The 23,674-nt window shown below is 42.4% G+C and overlaps 1 protein-coding gene and 2 pseudogenes across 1 annotated transcript; all 3 read left to right on the top strand.

Moving 5' to 3' along the window:
* Nucleotides 1-3,693, top strand: LOC143609835 (benzyl alcohol O-benzoyltransferase-like). The gene is made up of 2 exons (XM_077084473.1): nucleotides 1-516; nucleotides 2,601-3,693. The coding sequence occupies exons 1-2, from the start codon at nucleotides 64-66 to the stop codon at nucleotides 3,477-3,479; spliced, it is 1,332 nt and encodes a 443-aa protein (XP_076940588.1). The 5' UTR covers nucleotides 1-63; the 3' UTR covers nucleotides 3,480-3,693.
* Nucleotides 3,694-8,371: 4,678 nt separating this feature from the next.
* Nucleotides 8,372-8,848, top strand: LOC143609831 (benzyl alcohol O-benzoyltransferase pseudogene; annotated as a pseudogene).
* A 12,820-nt stretch (nucleotides 8,849-21,668) lies between these two features.
* LOC143609833 (benzyl alcohol O-benzoyltransferase pseudogene) lies at nucleotides 21,669-22,767 on the top strand (annotated as a pseudogene).
* The last annotated feature ends 907 nt before the right edge of the window (nucleotides 22,768-23,674 follow it).

The following is a 23,674-nucleotide window of genomic DNA, read 5'->3' as shown; positions in this document are numbered from 1 at the left end:
TGGGACACTTATAAAAGGAGCCATCAACTAACCAACAGAGAGAAGTACTATTAGACACCTGCAATGACTAAGATTAGTGGCAACAACTCACTAACCTTTGCAGTCCGAAGACATGCACCTGAGCTTATAGCTCCGGCAACACCCGTACCTCGAGAACTGAAGCTTCTCTCCGACATTGACGATCAGGAAGGGCTTCGGTATCTGTTTCCGTTGCTTTTCATGTATCCTAGCAATCCGAAAATGGGGGACACAAACCCTGCGAGTCTGATAAGGGATGCTTTGCCGAAGTTGCTTGTGTTTTATTATCCGCTTGCTGGTCGAATGGTAGAAGGCTCGGGTAAGAAGCTGATGCTGGACTGCACTGGCGAGGGTGTGCTGTTTATCGAGGCCGAGGCGGACGTTACATTGGAGCAGTTTGGGAAGACTCCTTGTCCGCCATTTCCTTGTATCGAAAAGCTCATGTGTGTTGATCCTGGCTCTGATGATCTCGTCGGCTCCCCGTTAATACAAATTCAGGTGACGCCTTTAATAATTTTCATTCATTAAAAAGTAATGTTTATATCAGAATAAGACAAACGGTCAACAAACTACGGGGCTAGCCCTTTTTTAAAATACGTTAAAGTTGAATTTAAATTATTTCAAAGTATAAGAAGTTAATTCATTCTCTTTAAATTGAAACAAAATAATAATTTAAGCATTTTTTCCATTAATAATGCACAAACCGGTTTTTTAACCTAAACCGGTTTTCTTACCTAAACCGGTTTCGGGTTAAAGCGAACCGGTTTCAAGTCAAAGCAGTCAAACTGGTTTTGTAGCAAACCGGTTAGAAACCAAACCAGGCTAAAGCTCGGAAATCTCAAAACTGATGAAACCGGTTGGGGTCGGTTCCAAACCGGTTTACGTTAAATTGGTTCAAAACCGGTTTGCATTGAACCAGGGCTGTGAATTCAACACAAAGATGCGGAGTACATGTGTAATGGCGTCTTGGTAGATGTGTATTCATTATGCCATTATGGCAGGAACTAGGCATGTTCAAAACGGTTTGGGACTAGGAACCGGAACCGGTTCCTAACCGGTTCCTATATTCAAAACCCCCTTTTAAACCGGTTAGGGAACCGAACCGGTTCTCCCACCCTCGGACCCCTAACCTATCTAACCGGTTCTTACCGGTTCCTAACCCGGTTCCTGTACCGTAACCGGTTCCAACCGGTTACAGTGTAAATTTTTTTTTTTTTTCGTTTTTCGTTTGCGATTTGGATTCTAAACTACGATTCGTATTTGTATAACATGAAAAATAAAAAAAACAATTAACATAAAAATAAACAATTAACTGATGAAGAAAAGACAACTACTGAAGATGTTTGCCACTGAAGACAACTACTGAAGGTTGCCACTGAAGACAACTACTGAAGGTTGCCACTAATGACAAGTTGACGTTCTTTTTCAACGCCTTGCAATACGGTTTTTCGATTTGTTTCTTCAAATTTGAATTCGAAAATGGGTTTAAATAAATCCCACAAAACTTGCACCGAGCCTTCAATGAATGGTCATCACTCAATTCAACCAAATCCCAATTGCACCAAATCTCTTGATTACGATTATGAGGTACAATACGAACGAAACTTGGTTCGGCGTTGGAACCTTGACCAACCGATGATTGTGAGGCAGCCATAACAACAAATATGAATATAGAAGAAGAGAAAACAAGAGATTAGAGAACTCAAAACGTTGTAATAGCGTTTTTTTGTATTTTTTTGCATTCGGGTTTGCGTTTTGAGTGTTGTGATGAACCCATGACACCAAATACCTATTTATACTAGTAGTGGGGTGCTTGGGGGAGCCAAAAAACGGCTATTTTTGACCCCAACGGTCAAAAAACGGCCAAAAAAAACGATTTCCAACGGCTATATTCGATCCAACGGCTAGAACCGGTTAGGAACCGGTTCCGGATGGTTCGGTTCCAGAACCGGTTCCGGTTCGGTTCCGGTTCCTACCCGCCCCCACTCAGAAATGCAAGAACCGGTCACGGATCATCGGGTTGAATCAGATAGGGTCCGGTTCCTACAAAAAACGGGTAGGAACCGGTTCGGGTCCGGTTCGGGTCCACCGGTTCGGTTCCAGGAACCGGTTTCGTTGAACATCTCTAGCAGGAACTAGTTTCCATATATTGATTTCTAATTGATATTGTTCCCTATTTTCCTTTACAATAAATTGATTTCCAACTTTCAATGGAGCATTAAATGATTAAATGGAATGATCAATAAGCTATAAATGGATATGATATGTGAGCTATAAATTAATTTCGTAGCTGACGTATATATATAAACCGGTTTTTGTCTAAGCGGTTCCAAAATATCAGGTTCAAACCGGTTTTAGCTAAAAAAAACTCTGAAACGGTCCTAACCTGACGGTTTACAGCTACTCAAAATCGGTTTTTGTAAAATCGGCTTCAAACCGGTCCGGTCACGGTTCAGTTAACTGGTTTGTATGCCCATGTCTATTATAAGAAATGTGCCGGCAAGAAGCTGAAAGTCCCATACAACAAAGTCATGTTACATTTTTTTTATTTTTTTAAATGGTCAAGTGCAACTTATTGATAGGTGACGCGTCTGTTATGTGGAGCTTTTATCTTTACTGCACGAATCTGCCATGCCTTATGTGACGGAACAGGAGCTACACAATTTCTAACGGCATTGGGTGAAATGGCTCGGGGTGCAGATGTGCCATCGATATTGCCTGTGTGGCAAAGGGAGTTGCTTTGTGCTAGGGATCCACCAAGCGTGACATGCACTCATCCTGAGTATGATGATGTGGCAGAAACAGAAGTCCATCACAAAATCGCAACGGATGAAATGTCCACCTTAACATATTTCTTCGGCCCTTCTGAGATGTCATCGCTTCGTAGGTTTGTTCCAGAAAATCTAGCATGCACCAACTTTGAGGTGCTAGCAACTTGTCTATGGCGCTGTCGTACTATCGCCCAACAACTAGACCCTGAACAAGACGTGCACCTAATGTTCTTTGTCAACTCGCGTGGCAAGTTCAACCCCCCAATCCCCATTGGTTATTATGGAAATTGTATTGTCCTACCATGTGTTACTTCAAGGGTTGGAGATCTATGCAACAAGCCATTAGGCTACGCATTAGAGCTTGTAATGACAGGGAAGTCTAGGATCTCTGAAGAGTATGTAAGGTCAACAATGGATCTAATGGTTGTCAAAGGACGGCCGTGTTTTAAAACTCGTTCGACCTACATAGTAACAAACGTCTCTAGAATTGGATTTAACAAAATTAACTTTGGTTGGAGTGAACCACTCTTTGCAGGGTTTCCTTACGATGATGAAGAATTCCCAGGAGTCTATTGTTCCTTCTTGCATTCGACAAACGACATTGGGGAATCCGGAGTTCTTGTAGTGCTCGGTTTGCCAACCTCAACAATGGAGAGATTTGTCAAAGAACTAGATATTATGTTAAAGTAGGATATAATAGCAATAAGGATATTATGTTTTGAGTACTTCATAAAGATTGGTTGCGATTAGCTATGGTTGATTGAGGTTGTATGTGTTTCATGATGCTTATTCATCATATTATTATTACTTTTTTAAATAAGAATGAGCTATTATCATATTTTTATTAGTTATGAATTAGCTAATTGAGCATGTTTGACTAATTTTAGAGCATGCTTGAGATTGAGTTTGGGATGTGTTTATGATTTTTTAAAAAGCCATGATTTGAGACTTTTAAAAAACTGTTTTTAACCCTTTCAAAAGTTAAAATAAAATGATTTTTTGTGATTACCAAACATCATTTAACTTATTGGCGTTTTGAAAACGCCAATAAGCCAATAAGGTGTTACTAAACTCAATCCCAAACATGTTCTTAATACACTTTGATTATGTTTAACATGGTTTGACTCTCATATGAGCATCATTAATTTATAGGGAAATTTCTAAAAGGACCTACTTTGTAGAGATATTTCATTTTTGTCATTCAAATTTTAGAATTTAAAAAATGTGCCCCTTTAACTCATCTTTGACGTTGTGTTAGAAAATTTAACGCATCTTTGACATGTTTGTAAAACACACCATTAAAGATGAGTCAGGTATCCAAACACATGGTCAACGACATGTTGCCTCTTGTTGTTTGTTTTTTTAAATATTATATTAATATAACTAATTCTACTTACTACAAAAAAATTGGTCTAAGGCAACCTTTATTTCACAAAAAAAGTTGCATTAGATGTAATGCAACCTTTTTGTTAGATAATGCAATTGTTTCTTTCAAATACAACACTTTTAAAGGGTTGCATTTGAAAGAAACAGTTGTGTTATCTAACAAAAATGTTGCACTAGATCTATTGCAACCTCACCTAATGCAACTTTTTTTGTGAAATAAAGGTCGTCTTAGGCCAATTTTTTTGTAGTGACTTATATTGATTTTTTTATAACTTTTAATATATAAAGTTTAATATTATTTCGAATATACTGATAAAACATGCTTATTTTAATCTATATGTTGGCATAAAATTATTTAAAACCGTGCGGTGTCAAATTTTATAAACCTTTCAATATTAATTTGACAATGCTCGAGTTTAAGTAAGTTTATGTTGGTTTGTAGATAAATATAAGCATGTCCCGTCAGTATATTCGATATAATATAAAAACTTTGTATATTAAAAGTTATAAGAAAAACAGATATAAGTAGAATTAGTTATATTAATATAATATTAAAACGAAAACAAACAAGAGGCTAACACGTCTTTGACTATGTGTTTTAGATGCTAACACGTCGTTGACCATGTATTTGGATACCTAACTCATCTTTGACGATGTATTTTACAAACACGTCATCAAAGATGCGTTAGATTTCTTAACATATCGTCAAAGATGAGTTAGCGGTGGCCATTTTTGGAATTCTAAAATTTTTAGGGCAAAAGTGAAATCTCTTTCTAAAGTAGGTCCATTTTAAGAATTTTCCACTTAATTCACTATGATCATCTAATTTCATCAAAGAGAGAAATTAGTGTTGTTTGCTTTTTAATTAGCTATTTCTCGGCCCTTGCTAGCTTCTTGGTTGGAGGGGCTCGAGATCGTATGTTTTGTTTTTAATGAAAGTTGTTAATATATATGTATATATATATATATATATATATATATATATATATATATATTGGATCAATTTAGAAGTTTTTTACAGCGAGAAGTGAATGTGTAACTCCATTAATTCATAATTTCACTCCCCTTTTTATTGTGTAGGTACGTATTTTTGTATATATGTATGTATGTTTGTATGTGTGTATGTATGTAGGTTTGAATGTGGCTCGGTGCGTTTGTATGTGTGTAGGTAGGTTCGAATGTGTGTAGGTACGCATGTATATGTGTGTAGGTATGTTTGAATGTGTGTACCTAAGAAATAAATACAACAAACCTAGATACATGTAGGTAACATCATAAGAAAGGGAGTGAAATTAGAGATTAATGGAGTTACACCCTCACTTCTCGCACTTCTCGCTGTAATATCTCTTCTCGCAAGATCCATCCTCTATATATAAGAATATATATAAATAAACACATGTATACAAATTATTTTCTAGTCCTTAAGAAGTTTAAAATTAAATATCTATAATATATAAACGAAGATCCAAAAATCATATGTGTCACGATGTGGTCGCTCCCCCTTTTTTTGGAGTCACCAGATTTGCTTAATTTTTAAATGGTGGCTTCTCATGCATTTGACCTGAATTCATGGGTATGGGTCTTACCAAACCCAGATATTCCTTAAACGGGTTATAACATCTCATCAAATAAAAAATTATTCTCACCAAATTATTGATGTAAAAATCCTATAAAATAGGATATACTAAAAATTAATATCTTATTTATTTTAAATTATATATATATATATATATATATATATATATATTATTTAAATTAAAAAACCAAACGGGTCTTTGGTCTCATCACACCATAAGTATATTATTAATTTTCATAAATATTATTTATAATTAAAAAACAATTTTATAGTATAAAAAATAAACGGGGCTTGGGTCTCATCAAAACCATATAGCTTTTAAACCGGGTTATAACATCTTATTTATTTGTGAAACAATTTATCATCAAACCATAAGTATATTAACTTTCATACGATAAAAAAATATAAAGTCAAAAAATAAATAAAGATTAGAACATTAATATAAAACAAAACCCGTAATACGGGGGATAAAAACTAGTTTGGTTATAAAGAGAAGTAACTTTATTAACTACTGTTTAGTTATGGAAAAACAACATTATTTTGATTTTTTTATATATAATTACATTGTTAGAAAGTTGTTGTTGTAAAAAATAACCCCTAATAAAAGTTTAATAAAAATCATAACTCAAAATATAAATAATAAATGAATAATTTTTAAAAACTATAATGTTTCCTAATTGATTCTTGTTTAAAAAAACGACGAAAAGACACAATAACGAAAATTAACAAAAGACATAATTTTAAATTAAAAAAACACAATAGACTGTAAAATATAACATGACAAACAAAATATAACACAATGTTGAATAAAATATAACACAATAATCAACAACAAAAATAAACAAAAACACAATAAAAAAATAAAAGAAACAATGATTTTTTTCTCAATATTGTGTCTTTTTTTAGCACGAGAAAGACGGCAGTAACATATTTGTGCTTTTACTTTTTTCGTTTATATATTAAATTTTGAGTTATTATTTTTTAGAATAGTTTTTGTTACAAATCCTTCTCATCCATCTTATTTTTATCCTCATTTATAAAATAATCTGACCCTCTAATTTCATATAAAATAATGAAATCCTGTAAATTATTATATATTATTAATTCACTATATATACCTGGATCCAATAAGGCTAAGTGTAATGGGCGACGAAGTGGGGTGATTTAGGGTGAATTTGAGGAGGAACACCGCCCCCGTCGGCGATATTGGAGCGATAAGGGGTGGGGGAGGGGGTGAAATTGTCGCCGGAAAGGTGTGCAGAATGTTATTAATTTAATATGTTGTGTGTGTCTTAGATATATATAAATTTATATTATTATATTACTATTTGTAGCTCTTACACCATTACATCACAAAAACAAAAACATACATCTACTGACTGGGCGTCACATGACGTAAAATACCCCATTTTATAGCCTCTCCATTACACATAGCCTAAGAATGCAAATTACAAAGAAAACCTAAATAAAATGTTTCTCAAAAATGATTTCAGTATATCAATAAACACAAATAATATATTCTTTCTAATTTATTTATCTACATAAATGTCCAACCTTTTTTAACATTCTCCGGTTACTCTTCACCTCCTCTCAAGCTATCAGGTTACTCGATTTGTGATTTAAGGAATTTTATGTGTTTGGCTCGAATTCACGGTTATGAGTCTAATCAAACCCGGATAGTTCTTAAATGATTTTCACGGATCAAGGACCAAAACCTGGATAGCCCTTAAACGGGTTATAACATCTCATTTACTTATGAAATAACCCCTTAATCATCAAACGATAATTTTCGCTGGTCATGGGTCTCACCAAACACGGATAACTCTTTAACGGGTCATAACATCTCATTTATTTGTGAAATATTTTCATCATCAACCCCTAATTTAATTTCTCTCCTCTATATATTCTCCGTCACCGGTCTGTCTTCTCCATCGTCGGTTAACTTTCTATTACCACCCGCCATCGATAACATCCTCTCTCATGCATCAACCACCATAGTCACCTACATCAACCGCCCCCATTTCATACGACATATATCTATGTTCAGATTCGTTTGTTTCAAAAAAATCAACCTGAGACGTGTTCGTTTATGTTCGTTCGTTAAAAATATAAAAACATACACGTCTCAATTGAAAGAGCCCGAACATTATAGCAATATAATGAACACAACAGTTTAATATATACGTATTAAATCAAAACAAAATCACGTTAAAATTAAAACAAATAATTACAAATATAAAATAGCATAACAATTAAAAACTAAACCTAAATAAACTCTCATAACATTGGGGCAAACTAGTATGACTTTATCTCAACTAAAGTTTAGTATGAAGGTGAGTATTGACTAGGGTCAAATGAGAATAAATACGTTACCCCATTTACAGATTTTCGTATTTTCATATTCACATCTTGGAATTAATGCAATACTTACCATTTACAACAATATCATTGTACATATAGAAATTTGTTAATTACATAATATTAGTAAAGTGATTAGCACAAAATTCCAGATATTTTGTTCACATTATATCTTGCATGAAACGTGACCAATAGGCTAGTTATAAAAGGACCCATCCACAAACCAAAAGAAACAAGTACCTCATCACACCAACAAATTGCAATGACTATGATTAACGGCAATGCAGTTACTCAACCATTAACCTTTGCAGTCAAGAGACATGCACCCGAGCTGATAACACCCGCAACACCCACACCGCGAGAACTAAAGCTTCTCTCGGACATTGACATTCAACCATCGCTTCAGTATTTGATCCCGTTAATCTTCTTTTATCCTAGCAACCCGAAAATGGGAGATACAAACCCCGCAAGTGTGATAAGGGATGCTTTGGCTAAGTTGCTAGTGTTCTATTACCCGCTTGCTGGTCGGGTAGTAGAAGGCTCGGGGAAGAAGCTGATGGTGTACTGCACCGGGGAGGGTGCGGTGTTTATCGAGGCGGAGGCAGACATTACATTGGAGCAGTTCGGGAAGACGCTTCACCCGCCATATCCTCCTTGTGTGAAAGAGTTCTTTTGTGATGTTCCGACCTCTAAGGACATTGTTAACTCTCCGTTGGTATACATTCAGGTGATACCTTAAACGTACTTACACACTTATAAGTTTTAATATATAATGATTGATTTAGTTTTACCGATTTGAATTTATTACTATATATGGCTAAACTATAATTGGTAACTTTTTGATTTTGTTTGACTTCATATTATATATGAATATTTTTTTATATAGAGGTGAGAAAAAACTGCTTTCGGACCCGACCCGCGACCTGCAAGTAGTAACTAGGTTTTGGTTCCTCAGAGAAAAATTTTCCTTGAAGAAGGTTCCACCTGTAACCCGTCACACTCACATAATACGTACATAAAAATATATTTAAAAATGATTACCTTAAAGTTTATTTAAATTATTGAACGTATCTGAAGAGGTAGGTCCCAGCAGAGACCAGTTGGTCCCGCAAGACTCACCTTGAACAGGGACGTCTGCGCAAAGGCCATCTGCTCCCGCAGGACCCACCATGCTCATAGAATCTTACGCGCAGTACGCAAGCTATACACGCAGGGAAAGCCTCCCAATGGTGAAGTACAGCGCCTGTTCCCGCAGTCGCGGATACAAGCCATCAGGGAAGGCTACCCGCAGACAGCAGGGCTACACGCACAAGACACTAGCTACTTCAGCAGTCACGTGAAGGCATGAGCAAGGCGGGAACAATCCCGCCCAAATGAGCCAGTCTGATTCTGAAATATCTTTTGTACCATACCTACCAAGGTATGGATAGGGCAGACGATCTGACCAGAACAGCCCATGAGCCAATCACAGGGTGACAGCTCACCAACAACAGTGCGAGGAGGAGCACCCTCTAGTACTGTTTGTCACTATTAGCCGCTGCCTACTCACCAACCCTTACTGTGGAGCATGCGCAGCCTACAGTTGGTGGAATAGTGTTACTGTTGGCCGTAACCTATTCACCAACCAGCATGGCCTGCGTACAATCCACAGTCACCGGGACGTGCATAGTCTACAGTTGGTGGAATAGTGCAGCCGACTTTGTTACTGTTGGCCGTAACCTACCCACCAACCAGTATGGCCTGTGCGTAATCCACTGTTGGTTGAACAGGAATACTATTCAGCCGGCTGTGCCTTCTAGAAAACCTACCTTCGGCTATAAATACTCCAACATCTTGGAATGGTAAGATCATCTGCTATCCAGTTATCTAGCAATCTCTTAATATACACTTATATTCAGAGCAACCTAGTCTGATTCTCACGCCGGAGGGTGGTCACAAGGAGGAACCCCCCCCCTTCTCAGTGACGAGCTTACGGTGTTTGTTTTGCAGGTCTCCTGAAGAACAGCCTTCTCAGCTATACCTCATTCGTGGGAAACATTACTTAACCCCCAGATTATCTATAATCTGTACCGGGTCACTTAGTGTTTCTTCATTGGCGCCATCCGTGCATAAAAGCTAGAACTATTTTAGTTTTCACAATTTCTGAAGAAATGGTTAACGTTACTCCGGTCCAAAGGCCTGTAACTGACCAAGAAACCCCGGTAACCACCCCAGCAACTGGGGGGAACACCGGCGGTTATACAATCCTTACGAACACTACCCCGACTACCCAAGCCGGGGCAAGTGGAGTAAATATTCCATTGGGGTTCACCAATACCCAACTGGAAAAACGAACGAAGGTCCCTCGCCAAACACTAGATCAAGTGAAGGCGTGGGCCGAAGCACGGCAAAAAGAATTCCAAGCCGAATTGGATGAACGCTTGCGTTCAGCTCAACAGGCTGACGAATTCACCAGTACTCGCCAACACCTCAATATGAGCAGTGACTGCGAGTACTCAGAAGACGAGTTGGAGTCTGATACCGACGCGAACCCTCGCCATAAGGCGAAAGGGAAGCTTAAGGACACGGACATCCAACCAAAAAGGAATTTTGGGGAAGCTTTTAAACCAATCGCGGAGAGAAACCCGCGTGACTTCTCCAAAACCTTTAGACCAACTGCCACAAATGCAGGAAGGTCAAAATTCGCAAGAGACATTGCGGAGGCAATCGCCCCGAGAAGTGCCAAACAAATGTCAAACATTGGCACTTATGATGGTCTATCCGACCCAGACGACCATCTGAACAGGTTCATTGCGGGGGCTACCGTCAGCAACTGGACGGAACCCACGTGGTGCTACATGTTCCAGATGACTCTGGTCGGAGCAGCCAGGGCATGGTTCGATCGTTTACCGATCCACCACATATATGACTGGGCGGACTTTCAGAACAAGTTCAGCCAGCACTTCAGCCAACAGAGGAAGTACACTGAAGAGCAGTGGACGATCCTAAACTGCGTGAGAGAGGAGGATGAATCTTTACTAGACTTCATCACTCGCTTCAACTCTAAAAAGCTTAGTCTCGGCAACATAAGTGAGGATCTGGTTCGCGCCGCCTTCATCCAAGGCGCCGAATACCCAGAACTTATCCGCACGTTGACGGGTAAGGATGGCATGCCATCCACATGGGATGCCATCATGACGGCGGCAAAGCGCTTTGCCGAGACAGAAAAGCAACTGGGAAGGGACCTTCCCCAGAATACGCACCTCTACACGCAGAGGACAAGAGAGAACAATGTCCGGATCGCCCGGCACAACAAAAAGAGGAGGCTAGGTATTTGGCAGTCAAGGGTAAACTTTGACACCTCATCCAGCTCTCGCCCTCTTGTTGGCGGAAGGGACAACACACACCCTTCAAATCGAAAACACCGGTGGACGCCACTCACAAAGAGCGTCACGGAGATATTTGCCACGGAAAAATTGCCATGGCCCAAAGCCCCATCGATCCGGCAGAAACCTAATGCGGATCAAAGCAAATCCTGTGATTTCCACGGGACAAAGGGTCATGGTACTGAAGAGTGCACATCCTTGAAGGATATTATTGAAACATTTGTTAAGGATGGAAGGCTTGCACATCTCGTGGCATCGATCAGGAAGGGAGGAAGGAATGACAACCGGTACAGAGGTAACGGACGAAAGCCCGTCGACATCAGCATCAACATGGTTCATGGCAAGGTCAGAGGAAGAAAAAGACGGGTGATAGAACCATGCGCGTGGAAGGAAGCTGAGGTGCGCTTCCCGCGAGTGCCAGGAGGCCCCAGCAAAGAAGGCCCCATCGTCATCAGAAGCCAGCTGGGGCACTACATCACCTCCCGCACTCTTGCTGACAACGGCGCTTCGTCGACAGTGATGTACAGGCAGTTCTTTGATAAGCTGGATGATGAAGACAAGGAACGCTTGGAAACGGTCTACGCTTCAATGGAAGGGTTTGATGGCAGTACAGAAACACCCCTGGGTATCCTATCTTTCCCCGTTACTCTTACTGATGGGAATCATTCACGCACAGAAGACGTGGATTTTGTCGTGATGAAAAAGCCACACCACACATACGACATCCTATTCGGAAGAGATGGGATGGCAAGATTCAACGCCGTGGTATCTTCAGTCCACGGCATGATGGGATGGCCAACAGCTGAGGGTGTAGCAATGATCTCTGGCATTCCCCAGGTATGCATTGCATCTGTCTCATCTAAACCCAAACCGAAGAAGGCTAAACCAACCGTCACTGAACCAGAAAAATGGGCCTTCAATGGCAAATACCCCGACCAGGCCGTTACCATTGGACCAACAATTGTTGATCCCACCCGCACCTTACTCAAGCGCTTACTGCAGAAAAACGCTGACATCTTTGCGTGGACACCAGCTGACATGACTGGTGTACCCCGAAGTAAGGCGGAGCATAAGCTCAAATGCGATCCGGCTGTTACGCCAATCGTACAAAAGCGCAGGGTAATGGGGCCTGAACAAACTAACGCGTGTAGAACCCAAGTCAAGGAACTCCTTGACGCAGGCATCGTACGCGTTAGTAGATATCAAACATGGGTTGCAAATCCCGTAATGGTACCGAAGAATGACAAACAATGGCGCATGTGCATAGATTTCAAAGATTTGAACAAAGCATGCCCCAAAGATTGTTATCCGTTACCAGAAATTGATCTCAAAGTGGATTCGTTGGCGCCATTTCGCCTTAAATGCTTCTTGGATGCGTATAAGGGGTACCACCAAATCCACATGGCCATTGATGACCAGGACAAAACCGCATTTCGGACGCCCGATGGTACATTTTGTTATAAAATGATGCCATTCGGACTTAAGAATGCAGGGTCCACGTACCAACGACTAATGGACAAAGAGTTTCATGCCCAAATCGGGAGAAACTTGGAAGTCTATATGGATGATTTGGTCATCAAAAGCCTCGAGCCTGAGGCGATGTTGAAAGACATTGAAGAAACTTTCAACACGCTCCGAAAGATAAACATGAAGCTCAACCCGAGCAAGTGTTCATTTGGGATGGAAGAAGGGAAGTTCTTGGGAGTCATTGTTACTAAAGATGGCTTTAGAGCGAACCCTGAAAAGGTCGAAGCCATTGTTAAAATGGAATCACCTACCACCATCAAACAGGCTCAGACACTGAACGGGCGACTAGTCGCACTTAATCGCTTCTTGGCAAACCATGCGGATAAGTCGTTTCCTTTCGTGTCAACACTGAGAAACTGCCTGAAGAAAACGCACTTCCGCTGGACACCAGAAGCGGAAGCAGCTTTTCAGGAGATTCGGTCACGCCTGATCGAACTTCCAACGCTTACAGCACCACAAGCGGGAGAGGAGTTAATCCTATACCTTTCCGCAACAGATAGAGCAACCGGGGCAGTCTTGCTAGTAGAACGAAAGGGCATCCAGATGCCAATCTATTATGTTAGCCGTGTACTAACAGACGTAGAAACCCGGTACTCTACCCTCGAAAAATTGGTCTTAGCACTTATACACGCTTCACGCAGGCTAAGACGATATTTCCAGGGCCACCCAATCACCATTCTCACCAACTTCAAACTCTCAAATGTTCTAGGCAAACCCGAATTATCGGGACGTCTAGCCAAATGGGCAATTGAATTGGGAGAATATGCAATTAAGTACAAGCCAAGACCAGCCATAAAAGGCCAGGTCTTGGCCGATTTTATTGCAGAAGTCCCCGTTTCGCGGGAAAAAGAGTGCCAGGAGGAGGCTCAACCCTCCCCAGCACAGGACGTCAATGATGTCTGGCGACTCTACACTGATGGAGCAGCCAGTAACGAGGGTTCAGGCGCAGGGTTAAAATTAACCAACCCAGCAGGCCAAGAATATACTTACGCTATTCGGCTGGACTTTCCAAGTACGAATAACGAAGCCGAATATGAAGCATTCTTGGCCGGTTTGAGAATTGCGCGTAAGATGGGAGTGAAAAACTTAGAAGCCCACGTGGATTCCATGCTGGTGGCCAACCAAATAAATGGAACATACACGGCTGTGAATGACACCATGGCCCTGTACCTCGCCCAGGCAAAAACCCTTATGCGTGATTTTAGTGATTGTAAAGTCATACACGTCAAGCGCAGCGAAAACAAATCTGCGGATGCGTTAAGCAAGCTTGCATCACTAGCCTTCACCCACTTGGGAAAGGACATCCGCATTGAACTCCTCGAAGCACCATCAGTCCCGCACAAGGAAATTTGTGTCATCCAGAATACAGAAACATGGATGACACCAATAATAAATTACCTTGCAGCGGGAATACTACCAGAGTCAAAAACACAGGCAAGAAAACTACGCTGTAAAGCACTGAATTATCAACTCGTCAATGAAATCCTTTACAGACGTAACTTTCTTGGCCCACTCTTGAGATGCGTGGACAACCAAGATGCCGGCTACCTCCTAAGGGAAGTACACGAAGACATCTGTGGGGTACACGCAGGCCCCCGCGCTGTTGTAGCCAAGCTAAACAACGCGGGATACTTTTGGCCGGGGATGCATACGGATGCACTGGCATACATCAGAAAATGCAGGTCTTGCCAGCTTTACGCACCTAACACGCATCGCCCAAAAAACGAACTGGTTCCAGTCACTTCTTCGTGGCCATTTCAGAAGTGGGCCATCGATGTGACAGGCCCATTTCCTACAGCAGCAGGAAATGTTCAGTTCCTAGTGGTAGCCATCGACTACTTCACCAAGTGGATAGAAGCAAAACCTTTAGCCCAAACAACCGCAAAGCATATCAAAAAATTTATTTGGGAATTTATAATTTGTCGTTTTGGACTTCCACAGAATTTGGTGAGCGATAACGGCACCAACTTTGCTGACAAGAAGCTACAACAGTGGCTGAAAGAACTTCAAATCACCCACACCTTTACCTCAGTGGCACACCCGCAAGGTAATGGTGAGGTGGAAAGAGCAAACAAGAGCATCGTCGAAGGCATCAAGAAAAGACTTTTGAAACACAGATCCGGCTGGGTGGACGAGCTTCCGCACGTCCTTTGGGCAAACAGAACGCTGAAGAAGGCCAGTACGGGGGAAACCCCGTTCAGCCTCACTTATGGCACGGAAGCCATGGTTCCGGTCGAAATTGGTCTACCCTCACCAAGGGTCTTGAGTCAGCCAGAAGACAATGATGCGGAAAGACGGTTGGATCTTATGCTAACCGAGGAACGCAGAGACTTAGCCGCAGTGCGTGAAGAGAATTACAAACGACAAATGCAAAAGTACTACAACACGCGGGTAAAACTCTGCAACTTCAAGGAAGGAGACTACATACTGCGTAACAACGAGGCTTCGAACCAAGAACGCCCAGGAAAGTTGGCCCCAGTCTGGGAAGGGCCATATGTTATCAAACAAGTTCTGGGAAAGGGCGCATACCGGCTCGAAAGGCTCGATGGCACTCCCATCCCAAGAACATGGAATGGAGCTCAATTACGCAAATGTTATATGTAGATCAATTCCAAAACTTGTAAAGAAAAGGCCAAGAGCCACTTCTAATGGAAATGATTCTCCTTTCATAATGTGTTTACCTTTATTCTTATGAACTCCCCACTGGTGCCGGTGTTTACCACAAAGGGGGAGAAGTAAGTCGTTACGTGTGGAAGGCGGCAAAACCCGTATAAACACAACGTTAAAAATAAGGGAAACCTACACGCAGGTATGATGTAAGTAAAGTTTAGCCACCCTTGTAAGTGCAAGTGACGGTCTTATCCGCACAATCACAAATAAGGAAGCAAAACTTTAAACTATCATTTACCACGTTCAAAGGTTATCCTAAAAAAAAAAAAAAAAAAAAAAAAAAAAAAAAAAAAATTACAAGGGAAAAAGGAAACCCTACACGCAGGTCAGGTATGGGTAAAGTTTAGCCATCCTACCAAGTGCAAGTGACGGTTCTATCCGCACAATCACGAAGGAGGAAGCGAAACTTTAACCCACTATCAACCACGTTCAAAGGTTAACTTATCCTAAATACTTAGAAATGAGGAAAACCTGCACGCAGGTCAGATAAAGGTTAAAGTTTAGCCATCCTACCAAGTGCAAGTGACGGTTCTACCCGCACAATCACGAAAGAGGAAGCGAAACTTTAACCCATCATCAACCACGTTCAAGAGGTTAACTTATTCTAGAACACTTGGAAAATTGCTAACTTAAACTAAGTATGCAAGTCATGAGTTTATAAAGCAGGGAATCCAAAGAAGGAAATAACAATCTTATACGCAAAAAGATTTATATTTCAGTAATATATTACAAGAATGGCCGGGTTACTACCCGCCTAGAAGAGAATCTATACAAGTCTAAGCAATGGAAAGGGATCTTCGGGGTCAAGCTTCAGGGCCGCCTCCACTAGGACCCGCTCCGTCAGAAGAACGGGGTGGTTCGAGGAAAGCTTTGAGGACAGCTAACCCATCATCAGCAACAGCTACTTCATCCACCTTTTCCACCACTGGATGCGGGAAGGCGGCGTATTGGTTCAATGCTTGGTCGTAAATGGCTTCGGTATCCACATCGAACAAAGGGAAGTTGGAAGGCGGGACGCCTTTCTCAACAAACCCTAGACCAAGCATGAAGCCGGCTTTTTCCCCATCATCATGAGAAGCGTTGAGGGCTGCGGTCATAGCATCATCGTAGGAGGTCTCTGAAAAGACCCGACGCACAACCTACAAAGAAAAAAAAAATATACAAGTGTTAGAACCCTTTCTTACAAAAGAAATGCGTGAAGATAAATCTAAACATACCTGAGGCAACGCTTCTCGAAGAAGCCATTGGAGGGCAGCTTGAGCTTCGGTATGGGCGCGTTCGGCTTCGCTCTTGTTAAGGTTGGCAAGTAAAACTTCCTTAGCGGCAGCCTCTTCGACGCCCTTAAGCTTCCGCTCGGTTTGGTCAAGCACCCCCCTCTGGTCCAGGATTTCCTGGAGTTTCTTGGCATCTTCCATTGCCAAGGCATCATGAGCGCGTTGGAGAGCCTCTAATTTGCCTTTCAGCTCCTCATTCTCCAAACGCAGAGGCTCAGCAACGGCTTCAGCCTGGGCAGCCCTCTCGGTTGCGTTTCGCGCAGTTTCCCTGGCCAGCCGAAGCTGTTCATTCACAGCTTGGGCAGCCTTGGAACGGGCCTCGAGTCGCGCCTGAACTTCAACCTCGAGGGCCTTGAAGGCCTTCTCCTTGGCGGCGGCAGCTGCCGCCAGCTGTTGGTTCTCCTCCCGGAGAGCACGCGCTTCAGATACGTCTTTGGCACGAGCTGCTTTCAACTTGTCGTTTTCACGACAAAGCAGCTCGATGCGCGGCTGCATCCGGGCCTGGAGAACCCGAAGCTCATTGGTTAGCCTACCCTCCTGGTAGCTAGCCATGGCTTCCCCCAACGCACCATGAGGAGCAGCGTGGCGAGCCCAGTCCACGCACTCCACAGGGGTACGAAGGGTTGTTCCTCGGCGTATGTTCCATCGTGGAACATACACTTCATTGGAATCCGACACTGCAAAAGAAACAAAGACAGTAAGGAAAAGATAAAAAAAAAAAGGGGGAAAAACAAAGGAACCCTACGCACCTGTAGGGTCAATGACAGGCCGATATCCGCCAAACCCATCACCTGAACCTAAAGGAAATCCATCCAACAGGTCAGGCAGATGGGAAGGTGGCAAAGATCGGCGGGAAGCCCTGCGCGTACCTGATGGTCCGGCTGTCGTTGCCGGTGGCGCGGGCATGGTGGCAGCCGCCGTGGTCGCCGTCGTGGTCTCCGCCGCGGTCGCCGCCTCCTCAAAAGCAGCAGTAACCGCCGGTTCCGTGAAGGATGCTGTAAAAATCGCACTCACGGCCGGCGGTGACGTCATCTCGGCCAGAACAGTTGGCTCGACGGAACGAGCAACTGGACCAGCGGATGCAGGCGCAGGCGACTGGGTCGACGCCTCAGGAAGGCTGACCGAGCCTACCGTCATTGGCGAGGAGGTACTCCCCTGCATTTCACCCCGGATTGCATCAACATTCACGCCTGCACAAAGAGTGTTAAAAGAAAATTATGAAGTGACAAATCTACAAAGGCATTATGATTATACTTACGGGTTTTCTTGACCCTGAACGTACGGACGGGCGGGGAGGAACCCGATGGAGCCGGCCTCTTGGTTCCGGTCACCGTCGTCTTCGTTGGTTCTCCGGAGGTAACGGTCGTAGCCTCCGGAGCAGTGGTCTTCTCACCAACGGGCTTCCCCGCAACCTCTTCACTATCTGACTCCGTGTCAGATAGAACCACTGGATCAGCTGTGGAGGCCTTCTCCTTCCCCTTCACGCCGGCAGCAGTCTTCTTCTTCCGCACAAGGGGAGGACCATCTGCGGATTCCTCAGAAGAAGATAGGATGTAAGGATTTCCAACAGCGGGTACAGCATTGAGGGGTTCGGGATAAAATATCTCCTTACCTGGCCGCCGGTGGCTCAGGATCTCTTGGCCCGGCGGATAGACCTCCACAAACCTATCCGCCGTTTGCTCCAGGATGGGCAACTCATTGTCGTCCAGAGCACGAGTGCCCACCCGCACGGGACTGTCAGCTTCCCGCGGGAACAGGAGCGACTCCAAATTATTCCCCTCTGAAAGAAAAGAAACAGTTAGAAAATAAACTAATATCAGCAAGAAAGACAAGACATACCATAAGGAATAGAGTTCAAACCGTATTCGAGAAGGATAGGAAACCGAGACGCATCCTTCCATACCCGGCTCATCCCCAGCAGCACCATCCCGGACTCCGCAAACCGGTAAACCGGAGATTGGACCCGGGATATCTTCGCGAACCATTCCGCCTCCTGGTAGCTGGAAGCGTGAAGGCTCGGAAGCGCTTGACCCTTCTTGAACTTCATAGCAATAGGGATGGCGCGGGCAGAGATGTAGAAGAACTCCCGCTTCCACGATCGGAGACTGCGCTCGGTCACGCAGATCTTTAAACCCTTAATACGGGTTGTCAGGGTGTACCACCCTTGGACGCACCTCCAAGTATAGAAGGTCATCAGGCGGTCCACGTAGGGCTCAATACCCAGAATCCGGCACACCCACTCGAAGTGCCGGACCTTGGCAATCGCCATCGGATGCACCTCGGTCAGGTGCACCCCGTGCCTCTCCAGGACACGGTACATAAACTTTGTCAATGGAAACCTAAGGTTTCCATACACAAAGAATGCAGCATATACCCCGATCTTGCCACTGGGGGCATCGTACACAGTCTGGTGAGATTCAGGAAACTCAGGCTCGAGGGACTCGAGCATGAACTTCCTGACGATGTACTGGTACTGATCGACAGGTAGAGCACACTGGCACTCGCCAGCAGTACTCCTATCGTCGGCTACAGCTTCAGCATCATGAGAAGACATTTTTGCAGAAAGAAGAGTGATTTCGGGAAAATGCTTGCCTGAAAAAGGGGAGTATTTGCCGGAAATCACTAAGAAGAAGAAGAGGTGAAAGTGTGAATTGCAAATAACCCTCTCCCCCTTTATATAGTAATCGCAATTAATGCGGTGAATTTAATGCGGAGGAGAGAGAAATCGACAGTGCAATGAAACTATGACACGTGGCAAAAAGCAAGCTGGCAACAGCTGTTGAAAGGACGTGCCAGTAACTTCGCGGCCACGCGCCCGAAAAAACACGCCCACGCGCCTGAAAAAGCGACTGGAATGACCATGTTCTGTCACGTCACCATAACTTCCTGCACGTCCTGACACAGTCAGAAGAAACTGTCGCACGACGTTTCAGATATTTGGATTGTTCTTATCCTTACCAACCTTTTGAATTTCAAAATTCAAAAACATTCAAAATTAAGCGGGAAAACACCCCTTACCTTGGCAACCAAGTAACCATAAGACGGACGCGGGTACAGTGTTAAGGTAAAACCCTTCACATACCTTGCACCCGCAGGGAATTGAAGCCAAGAATACCCCGGCAACAAAGTAACTATAAGACGGGTGCGGGTGCAGTGTTCACGCAAAATCCTTCACATACCTAGCACCCGCAGGGAATTGATGCCAGGGGCACCTTGAAAGTAAAGTAACCGTAAGACGAGCGCAGGTACAGTGTTCAGGCAAAACCCTTCACGTACCTAGCGCTCCGCTGGGAATTGAAACCAAGAAGGATCTTCTGGGCAATGCTTGCGGAAACGGAAATAACATCCCCGCATAGCGGGAACGTCGAGAACTACATTGTTTGAGGCTCCAGGATGGAATTGGTGGTTTAAACATAATTGATCACTATGTTCAAAACCACTAAAACCTCATGGAGAATCCATACAAGTGACACTCAACGCTCCTGACTTGCGAGAAGGTTACATACCTACCCGCATCATACCCAAAGATCAAGCAAAAAAATCGGGAATTTTTGCAAGTGACATTAGGAAACCCGAGGGAAGAATCCCCACGGAGAACCTTAAAACTAAACCCTTTTCAAAACCCCTTGCTTAAAGTCCAAAAGTTCACCTCACTTTATTAAACATTCGTGAGAAGAACATTGGACTGGGGGGACTTGAAGAGGTAGGTCCCAGCAGAGACCAGTTGGTCCCGCAAGACTCACCTTGAACAGGGACGTCTGCGCAAAGGCCATCTGCTCCCGCAGGACCCACCATGCTCATAGAATCTTACGCGCAGTACGCAAGCTATACACGCAGGGAAAGCCTCCCAATGGTGAAGTACAGCGCCTGTTCCCGCAGTCGCGGATACAAGCCATCAGGGAAGGCTACCCGCAGACAGCAGGGCTACACGCACAAGACACTAGCTACTTCAGCAGTCACGTGAAGGCATGAGCAAGGCGGGAACAATCCCGCCCAAATGAGCCAGTCTGATTCTGAAATATCTTTTGTACCATACCTACCAAGGTATGGATAGGGCAGACGATCTGACCAGAACAGCCCATGAGCCAATCACAGGGTGACAGCTCACCAACAACAGTGCGAGGAGGAGCACCCTCTAGTACTGTTTGTCACTATTAGCCGCTGCCTACTCACCAACCCTTACTGTGGAGCATGCGCAGCCTACAGTTGGTGGAATAGTGTTACTGTTGGCCGTAACCTATTCACCAACCAGCATGGCCTGCGTACAATCCACAGTCAGTGGGACGTGCATAGTCTACAGTTGGTGGAATAGTGCAGCCGACTTTGTTACTGTTGGCCGTAACCTACCCACCAACCAGTATGGCCTGTGCGTAATCCACTGTTGGTTGAACAGGAATACTATTCAGCCGGCTGTGCCTTCTAGAAAACCTACCTTCGGCTATAAATACTCCAACATCTTGGAATGGTAAGATCATCTGCTATCCAGTTATCTAGCAATCTCTTAATATACACTTATATTCAGAGCAACCTAGTCTGATTCTCACGCCGGAGGGTGGTCACAAGGAGGAACCCCCCCCCCTTCTCAGTGACGAGCTTACGGTGTTTGTTTTGCAGGTCTCCTGAAGAACAGCCTTCTCAGCTAGACCTCATTCGTGGGAAACATTACTTAACCCCCAGATTATCTATAATCTGTACCGGGTCACTTAGTGTTTCTTCAGTATCATGTTTCTTTTTCGTCGTTTCATTGATCATAAAAAGTGTAAAACATATTTACGAATACAAAATCTAACATATATATTATAAACTTTATTGTCAGGTGACGCGTTTGTTATGTGGAGGTTTTATCTTTACTCCACAAATGTACCATACAGTATGTGACGGAACAGGAGCTTCCCAATTTCTAACTGCACTGGCCGAAATGGCTCGGGGTGAAGTTGTGCCATCAATATTGCCTTTGTGGCAAAGGGAGTTGTTTTGTGCCAGGGAACCAGCATGTATCACATTTCCTCATCCTGAGTATGAGTATGATGATGATATGGCTAATGCTGAAGTCAACTACCCTGTCGTAACGGATGAAATGGCCGACAAAACATTTTTCTTCGGTCCTACTGAGATGGCAGCCCTTCGTAGGTTTGTTCCAGAAAATCTTAAAGCATGCACCACCTTTGAGTTGTTAACAGCTTTTCTTTGGCGTTGTCGTACTATTGCACAACAACTAGATCCAGAACAGGATGTCCACCTAACTATCTTTGGCAACGCGCGTGGGAAGTTCAATCCCCCAATCCCTGATGGGTATTATGGAAATTGTATCGCCATGCCAGGTGTGGTTTCAAAAGCCGGAGATCTATGCAATAAACCATTAGGTCATGCAATAGAGCTTGTAATGATAGGAAAGTCAAGGATTACTGAAGAGTATGTAAGGTCAGCAATGGACCTAATGGTTGTCAAAGGACGGCCTTCTTTAAAACTTCGTTTCAATTACATAGTGTCAGATCTCTCTAAAGTTGGATGGAACAACGTTAACTTTGGTTGGGGTGAAGCACTCTATGCGGGTTTGGCTTATGATGATGAAGATTTCCCAGGAGTCTATAGTGTCTACATGCCTTCTAAAAATGATAATGGGGAATCTGGGGTACTTGTAATGATTGCTTTGCCAATCTTAACAATGGAAAATTTTGAAAATGAACTAAATGTTATGTTGAAGTAGGATAATGATTGAGTATTTGATTGTTATTGGCTATGTTGTATCATGCTTTGCATGTATTCACTTTTAATCATGAATTATGTAAGTTTTTTATAAGTTCTGAGTTTAAATAATCATATTTGTTTATGTTTATGATTGACTCGTTTCAATCCTATTGACTTTTTCACTTCAGAAAATTAACTGTTTAATAAGTTAAGTGTGGTAGGTAAAAACATATACAAATTAAATGACAAGTTTCCAACATATAGAGGCCTATTGTTTTTTAATAGTAGTGAAAGACGAGCGAAATAAATTCACGTTTTTACTTTAAGTGTACAGTACATACACACACACACATATATATATATATATATATATGTGTTTGATTAAATACAAATGAAATTAACGTGAGAATCAAGTAGAGTAATTATATATACAAGTAAAGTAATTATGTAATTACTCTATAATAAATTGATAATTACTTTACTTATACATATAATTACTCTACTCGATTCTCACGTTTAACACCTTAATTTCATTTGTACGTTAACTTCCCATATATATATATATATATATATATATATACTAGAAGAGTACCCGCGCGATACAGTGAGAAACACATAATAATTTGATAATCATGTAACAAATTTATGGATATTCATTATTCCGTTTGCAACTGTGAAACCGTTCACCAGTTTGGTTTCCCGGTTGAAATTGGAGCTGGCCATACAAATTGAAATGTGAATTATTTACTTATTTAGTATTAGATATGTTTTATAATATATATTAGACATAGTTAAAATTTAGTTAACAAAGTTTTATTTAATACAAGCAAACTCGTCTATTACAACTTTAATTTAGCCTAATTTTCAGTATATATTTTTTTATAGTTTTTGTTCTTGTTATTTCGTCTTCTATTTGTTCTAATAAGGTTTATTATTTATGTGGCCAAAGTTAACTTTGTTCATAGTATGATTCTCTTAATAATGTATTAGTTGGTGGCCTGATGCTTAATTTGAAGTGAAGGTATATGCAGATTAATAATT

Source organism: Bidens hawaiensis, unplaced genomic scaffold, assembly GCF_021521415.1.
Source record: "Bidens hawaiensis isolate Kalapana, Puna unplaced genomic scaffold, B.hawaiensis_p1.1 tig00017045_1, whole genome shotgun sequence".
In the NCBI taxonomy this organism is placed as follows: domain Eukaryota; kingdom Viridiplantae; phylum Streptophyta; class Magnoliopsida; order Asterales; family Asteraceae; genus Bidens; species Bidens hawaiensis.
The sequence above is the reverse complement of the archived record's forward strand: the minus strand, read 5'-3'. Positions and strand labels throughout refer to the sequence as shown.